At 39.2% G+C, this 8,448-nt stretch overlaps 1 protein-coding gene and 1 pseudogene across 1 annotated transcript; both read left to right on the plus strand.

The window, feature by feature from the left end:
• Positions 1 to 2,080: 2,080 nt before the first annotated feature.
• Positions 2,081 to 3,162, plus strand: LOC122200469 (annotated as a pseudogene).
• Positions 3,163 to 6,899: 3,737 nt separating this feature from the next.
• Positions 6,900 to 7,847, plus strand: LOC122200471 (olfactory receptor 5B2-like). The gene has a single exon (XM_042906092.1). It carries the CDS (start codon positions 6,903 to 6,905, stop codon positions 7,845 to 7,847), a length of 945 nt encoding a protein of 314 aa, XP_042762026.1. The 5' UTR covers positions 6,900 to 6,902.
• The last annotated feature ends 601 nt before the right edge of the window (positions 7,848 to 8,448 follow it).

Here is an 8,448-nt window from a genome sequence, read left to right on the forward strand (position 1 = left end):
GAGATTATTTAGATCTGTACTCCACTTTAATATTCTTTACCCCCGAAGCTCACCCTTTTCCTGACGTCTAGGAAAGTCGACAGAGCAGTCATTCAGTGCGTAGGTTGTAAAATAGATCATAGATACATTTGATTCTCAGAGCTGCTTCCTCTTAGACACGTAATTTTAGGAAGTAACTTCTCAAATCCTCTTTTCTTATTTGTAAAATAGGGATACTAGTGCCGACTGACGTTTAATATTATCATGAAGATTAAAGTGAAACATATCTATATCTGAATATGTCATTCCCTTATTAGTGGTCATAGAATGCAGCACATTCTATTTGCTTTAAAAGTTGTAGGTTATATTATCATGTATGTTAGAAATTTATAAACACACAAGTGCCTTTAGGGACAGGAATGTAAAGTGAAGTTGCAAAATGGCCAGGAGGAGATAGAAGGTAGAGAGGAGATAGAGAAAAGTAGTTACCAGAGAATGGACATGCTACCAAATGCTCCAAGGTCAAATTAAAAATTAAAAAGCAAAACCATGGAGCTGACCACATAACAGATCTGCAGACTAGAATGAAATTCCTGGTCCATGACTCTTCAGCTCTCCATCTCTGTGACTGTACAAGAGGCTGGAGGCTGCCAGACTTCATACTGCCTCCACATCTTAAAGCCCTGCATCCCACCCCCACCTGTCCTTAACCAACATGGAGACCATTGTTCCATCCTAATAATAATGTAGTAATTCATCAGGATTGTGATGAATGCCCACATTGTGCTTTTTAAAAATGAATTACCTCATTTAGATTTTGTAAAAAATCCCTTTTGAATCATCCCATTACCATATTTATTTATTTTTTTTTAAGGGGACTCCACGCCCAGCGTGGCTTGCACTCACCATCCTGAGATCAAGACCTGAGCTGAGATCAAGAGCTGGAGGCTTAACCAACTGAAGCATGCAGGTGCCCCACCATCTTCATTTTATAAAGAAAATGAGGCTCAAGGAAGTTATGTTAGGACCAATGTCTCCTTGGTTGAAAATGGTAGGGCTGCTTTCTGAATGCTTATGAACCTCTTCTCAGAGCCCAAGCTCTAACACCCAATGCCATACCTTCTTCAGAATTGAATTGAACTGGAATTCCTGGTTGTACATGCCTCTACTGTAGTTGTGCTGTTATCCCAGTACATCTAGTTTGTATATACATAGCTATTCTACTGAACACCTACAAGTACTGAGTTTGGCCTAATGGACACAATGAATAAATGTGAACTCAGTTAAAATAAATTCAATTAAACTTCAGTTAAGAGCCTGGGTCTAGGAAATCACTTTCCTGGGTCCAAGGCTTGACTCTATTGGTTGATACTGATGTAGACTTGCACAAACACTTAGTCATTTGTGGGTTTGTTGAGAGGATTAAGCATATTTCAACATAAGACATAAGCGTGTACTTGATGTGAGCACTGTATAAACGTTAGCTGTCAATAAACTCAGGAAATCTGACTTAGGAAATGTTGGTACAGCAAATATGTGACCTTGGATAAATCATAACCTCTTTCTGCGCCTCTCTTTGTGCATTTGCACAAGTAAGAAGTTGGCTATGGGACTTGTAAGGATCTTTTGGCTTCAACAGTATGTAACCATATAGATCATTTATCTGAGTCCTAAGTTTTTTGTTCAAATCTATGCTTTATATCAGAGAATCATGAAGAATAAATTATTGCCATAATTAAATGGTGAAATAAATGGTGTATTTATATATTTAAATTTTAGTGCAGGGGGGCCGGGTGGCTCAGTTGGTTAAGCATCTGACTTGGTTTCAGCTCAGGTCATGCTCTCACAGTTCTCTGAGTTTGAGCCCTGTGTAGGGCTCTGTGCTGGCAGCTTACAGCCTGCTTGGGATTCTCTTTCCTTGTCTCTCTGCCTCTTTCCCTGCTTGTGCTGTTTCTGTCTCTCTCAAATAAATAAACATACTTATGAATAAATAAATAAATAAATAAATAAATAAATAAATAAATAAATTTCAGTGCCATCTATTTTCTGTTTACCAAATATTCCTTTCTTTCTCATTACTACAAAGAATTTAGTAATTCCCATGGACACTAATACAGAAGTGACAGATTTCATCCTGATGGATCTGACCAATACTCCAAAACTTCAGATTCCACTTTTTATTGTGTTCACCCCTCATTTACTTCATCAGTGTTTGGGGGAACCTGGGGATGATCATACTGATCCTACTGGACTCCCATTGCCACTCTCTCATGTACTTTTTCCTCAGTAACCTGTCTCTGGTGGAGTTTGGTTACTCTACAGCTGTCACTCCCAGGGTCATGGCTGGATTCCTTATAGGAGACCAGGTCATCTCCTATAATGCGTGTGCTGCTCAAACGTTCTCTTCTGCAGCTTTTGCAACTGTGGAACGTTATCTCTTATCCTCAGCGGCCCGTGACCTCTATGCAGCAGTGTGAAGCCCCTCCATCCCACCACCACCATGACGATGAGCGTGTGTGCTCTTCTGGCCATGGGTTGCTACATCTGTAGTCTCCTGAATGCATCCATTCAGGTTGGGAATACGTTCAGTCTTTCTTTCTGTAAGTCCAATGTGGTCCATCACTTTTTCCTGTGATATTCCAGCAGTCATGGCTCTCTCTTGCTTTGATAAACACATTAGTAAGGTCATTCTTGTGTATGTGTCAAGCTTTAATGTCTTTTTGCTCTTCTCGTTATAATCCTATCCTACCTATTCATATTTATAACCAGCTTGAAGATGCAGTCAGCTCAGGGGCACCAAAAGGCTTTGTCCACCTGGGCTTCCCACCTCACTACAGTCTCCATCTTTTATGGGACAGTCATCTTTATGTATTTACAGCCCAGTTCCAGCCATCCCATGGACACAGACAAAATGGCATCCGTGTTCTACACTGTGCTCATCCCCATGCTGAACCCTGTGGTCTACAGCCTGAGGAACAAAGAGGTCAAGAATGCTTTCAAGAAAGTTTTGGAAAAGGCAAAATCATCTCTCATACTGGGATTTTAATATTATATTATGCACAATAATCTAGTTTCATTTCTCTCGGTTTATCCCATTCATATTTTTAAGACTTACCCTGCATTTAATTCCTCAAGTTATATCCCTAACACTTGAAAAGTCTGCTGTCTTGTAAAAATAAAGTATGTCCAAAATATAATACTTGAACTAGTATGGCTCAAAGAAAGCCATGAAAAGCCAGGGGTCCTTCTTCTCAAAACACTTACTAATGGCATTTTTTTTATTCGCTTGTTCCACATGCATTTTCTCTACCACGTGCCTGTGTAAACATACATGTAAATCAGTGGGAAAAACGAGTCTATGAGCAGAGACACATACACACATCCTCTATGACTCTGAGGACATATACACATGGCAGTGGTAAATTTGGCAGAGGTAAACGAAGTGTCAGTGGTTTTGAATAAAATGATTTTAAATAATTTGGGGGTTAGAATATAAATTTGTGTCTAATAATATTTGTTTCTTTTGCTGAATTCCTGTTGTAAAATCTTAACTGAAGAAAAAGTAAGTAATTCTAAATAGAAGTATTTTCTTTGTTGGACATTTGATTGAAAGACACATAGATATCGCATTTAAATGGAGTCGTATTGGGGCGCCTGGGTGGCTCAGTCAGTTAAATGTCCAACTTCAGCTCGGGTCATGATCTCACAGTTGATGGGTTTGAGCCCTGCGTCAGGTTCTGTGCTGACAGCTCAGAGCCTGGAGCCTGCTTCGGATTCTGTGTCTCCCTCTCTCTCTGCCCCTCCTCTGCCCATGCTCTGTCTCTCTCTGCCTCTCAAAAACAAATAAAAATGTTAACAATTTTAAAAGAATAAAAAGAGTTATATTTCTGTCTTGACTGAGTCATTCTGTAGAGTCAACATATTCACATTACACTTTTTAAAAGGACAAAAGATCTAGACTACACACACAAAAAATGGAGGGAAATAAACACATTTTCCGTTATTCACATGTAACCTCAAACTCTCATAATGCTAAAAAAATGAACAGAGACTATCAAGAATGCACACTTTTCTGTCTAAAAATGCTTTGAAATGGCTAATGTTTCCTATTTTTCATACTGCAGTGTTGTTAGGTCATCTCTTGTCCCTCTCCCAGACTTCTCCTTCACTTCATCCACAGTGATTTCCTTGGTATTTCTGGACAACTCAAATACACTTCCACCTCAGGGTCTTTGTACTTGCTGTTCCTTCTGAAAGAAATCTTCTCTTAGTCCATTCAGGGTCTCCTTAATCTTAGAGGCCTTCTCTGCCTACCTTTAAAAATTCGTCACTTTCTCCTTCCCGCATACACCAACTTCTCACCCTGCGTTATTCTTTGTCACCCTTACAAACACTTGCCTGTTGTATAGTTATCGGCCTTTTACTTTGTGAACTATCTCTCCTAACTAGAACCTAACTCCATAAGAACAGTGACTTTATCCGTTGTATTTACCACATGATCACCAATACCAAAATGAGTATGTGACTCGTTGTAGATTCTCAATAAATAATTATCTAACAAATGAATAAATTGAGTCCAATTGGACCATATGTTAGGTCCTTGAGTCTTTGGGAATTCTCTGTAGCAACTGTCTAGATATGCTCCTACAGCATTTCCTGTATTATAGCTTATTTTCCACTTTGCTGAAATATTTTCATCTACGTTCTCACTCAGTGCTTGCAGCCGTCACTTTTGGCATGATTGCCTGGAAATCTCAACAGCTGTGTGACCTCAAACCATTTTATACTTTTTACTCAGAAGTATGGCTTGCAAGGTGTCAAGGAAGCACAAGATAAATGCTATTTAGTAAATTACAGAAATACATTAAGAAGAGATTATATAAAATTTGCTATATGATTTAATTTGGAAAATTACTTCATGCACTCTGGAACATACACCTGACTGAAATGGTTCAAAATATCCTTATAGAAGATAAACCAGAAAATAACTGTCAGTAATAAACATAACGTACTTTCAAAGTCCCAAAGTAATGCGCAACATTTATGCATTTAATTTGCCCCGCAGGGAGCCCCATTCTATACCGAAGCTACCTCTGGGAATGTGCACTCATGGCTCCATTTTTTGGTCTCTGTCTAATTACAGGCTGCAACATCTCCATATTTGTAAATTTTTCTTCAATGTACAGAAATGTCATGCTACTACTTGTGGGACAGTGTAGCCTATTACAAGACTCACTTTTTTTCTTTATAGGGATGTTTCTCTTGTTGAAATCTAATTATTTGAATGTATAATTTTTTTAGAGTTACAGAAAGTCTTCAAAGATGGTGTGGAATGTCCCCATATGACCCATTGTAGGCTGAAAATAGCTAAATCATACATTCAGGGGGAAAAAGAAATACCAAGTAATGACAACTGTGCATACCCATTCAATACATGTAGCGAGGTCCCCGTAGGTAGTTTAATTGCTTCTTCCGTAGGAAGGTGGGATGAAGAGCCATAGATGCTCTTGAAAGAGCCTCCCCTGAGCCCCATATCTTAATAACTCATTTTTGGTGCCCTTATATCAGCCTCTGAAATAGCAACAACAGTCCACATAGCATCATTCTAGAGAGATCAGATTGCACACTGGGCTCCATGATCATCCTACATTCATCTGAATGTCAGTGGGCATCATTGCCCTCAGGCCTTCTCCTTCCCTGAAGAGTTGCTGTCAGCCTGCAACCATGACCAAGGAACGCACCTCAAGACAAAAGTTGTATTGAGTGGCTTTAAAATGGTAACCCCTTACTGAGTTATTTTATAGACCTTCCCTTATTTGCTATTTACAGACACAATTCTGTAAAATATGTGGGAGAAGTATTTTTACTATGTTTATTTTACAAATAAGGAGAAGGTAAGTGACTTCTCCAAGGGCACAGCATGAATCAATGGTAGATTCAGAATCTGAGCCCAGGTTCTTGGGTCCTTGTTGGTGTGTTTTAGTTCATTTTTTGCTGCCTTGGAGAACTTGGAAACTTTTGACCACTACCGAACATATAGCTTCTCTACAGTTTGTGTGGGTTATTTCTTGGATGATTTTCTCATGAATTTCACACTCACTATTGAGGACTGACTGTCTCTTCTCTTCAAGGAGCAAGGTAAGCCACTATATTCCATATACATTATTAGTGAAAAGTGTAATTCACACAAAAGGAGTATGAAAGCTAAACATGCTATGAGTTGTTTGAGCAGAGAAATTGATGTTTTGAAACATTTTTTCTAAAATAGTAAGTTGAAGCTGGAGTATAAATTCAAAATTCCATTAGCAGGGGATTTAATGATACTTATAAAATACCCTGTGGCTTCCCTTGAAAAAATAAGATAGTTGATGCTCTACTTGAGTATATGGTAATTTCATTTTGTTCACTATCAGATGGTCTCTCATTGGAGGTGAAAGAAAGTGTGAAGTGACTCTTCTTTAAGCTACAAAGGGAACTGAGTGATTTAGTAAGATCAAACTGCAGTGTAACCTTTTCTCCCTAATCTCATCCTTATTGTTATTGCCACCTTTAAATATTCCAAGTGAAGGAGTTAAAAGTGCACAGATTCTGGTTAGGTCAAAACTGAGTTTCAAACTTGAATCTTTTTCATACTAGTGATATCATTGTAAAATATCACATAATTCCTCAAATCCCTAATTCCTTCAATGGTAGAATTAAAATAATACTATCCATTGTACACACACACACACACACACACACATACTCTAACACACATATTTATATGTAAATCCCTTAACATTAGACCAGGATCATTCTGAAGTACAAATTATTAATGAAATAATGCACGTGGTATTTATACATTTCAATGTCATTAGAATTTCTTTTTGTTTTCTCCTTTATTTCTCTTTAACAGGACATCTCATAATTCCCTGATCACATTGATGGATAACAGGACAGAAGAGACACAATTCATCCTGGTGGGACTAACCAGTGACCCAGAACTGCTGATCCCCCTTTTTATCATGTTCACCCTCATCTACCTCATCAATGTGGTTGGGAACCTGGGGATGATGGCGCTGATTCTCTTGGACTCTCGTCTCCACACTCCCATGTACTTTTTCCTCAGTAACCTGTCTCTGGCGGATCTTTGTTACTCTACAGCTGTCACTCCCAAGGTCATGGCTGGATTACTTATGGGAGACAAGGTCATCTCCTACAATGCATGTGCTGCTCAGATGTTCTTTTTTGTAGCATTTGCCACTGTGGAAAATTACCTCTTGGCCTCAATGGCCTATGACCGCTACACAGCAGTGTGCAAACCCCTCCATTACACCACCACCTTGACCACAGGTGTGTGTGCTTCTCTAGCTATAGGCTCCTACATCTGTGGTTTTCTGAATGCCTCTTTCCATGTTGGGGACATATTCAGTCTGCCTTTATGTAAGTCCAATCTGATCCATCACTTTTTCTGTGATGTTCCAGCTGTCATGGCTCTCTCTTGCTTTGATAAACACGTTAGTGAACTGGTTCTTGTTTTTATGTCAAGCTTTAATGCCCTTTTTGCTCTTCTGGTTATATTGATTTCCTACCTATTCATATTTATATCCATCTTGAAGATGCAGTCAGCTCAGGGGCACCAAAAGGCTTTGTCCACCTGCGCTTCCCACCTCACTACAGTCTCCATCTTCTACGGGACAGTCATCTTTATGTATTTACAGCCCAGTTCCAGCCATTCCATGGACACAGACAAAATGGCTTCCGTGTTCTATTCTATGGTCATCCCCATGCTGAATCCTGTGGTCTATAGCCTGAGAAACAAAGAGGTCAAGTGTGCATTCAAGAAGGTGGTGGAGAAGGCAAATTTTTCTACAGGATTGGGAATTTAACATTACGGCGTGCATAACCTTCTTTAATTCCACTCAGACTTTCCCCATGCAATGAGCTACTTTTTAAGACCCATGCTGCATTTAAACTTCTGAAGCGACATCCTTCTCTCTTCAAAAGTCTATTGTTTGGCAAAAAGAAAACATATTCAGGGATGCCAGATGGCTCAGTTGGTTAAGTGTTTGACTTTGGCTCAGGTGATCATCTCACGGTTCGTGAGTTTGAGCCCTGTCTCAGGCCCTCTGCTGTCAGCACAGAGCCTGTTTGCGTTTCTCACTCTTCTGCTTCTCTCTCTCTGCCCTTCCCCTGCTGGCTCTCTCTCTCTCTCTCTCTCAGGCAGTCTCTCTCTCTCAAAATAAATAAATAAACTTTAAAAAAAACATGTTCAGAAATGTAATTCCTGAATGGGAATGTTAATAAAAACATTAAAAATTTGGGGACCCACTTGTCAAACTTGACTAATGATATTTGAATTATTCGCTTGTTGTACTTATATTTTTTTCTACCCAACGCAAACATACATGTTAAGTAGGGTTCAAAACAAGCCCAAGAACAAAGCACATGTATATGCCCCATATAGGCACATACACATTGGAGTAGAAA

The sequence above is a fragment of the Panthera leo genome, chromosome D1 (assembly GCF_018350215.1).
Source record: "Panthera leo isolate Ple1 chromosome D1, P.leo_Ple1_pat1.1, whole genome shotgun sequence".
NCBI classification, from domain to species: domain Eukaryota; kingdom Metazoa; phylum Chordata; class Mammalia; order Carnivora; family Felidae; genus Panthera; species Panthera leo.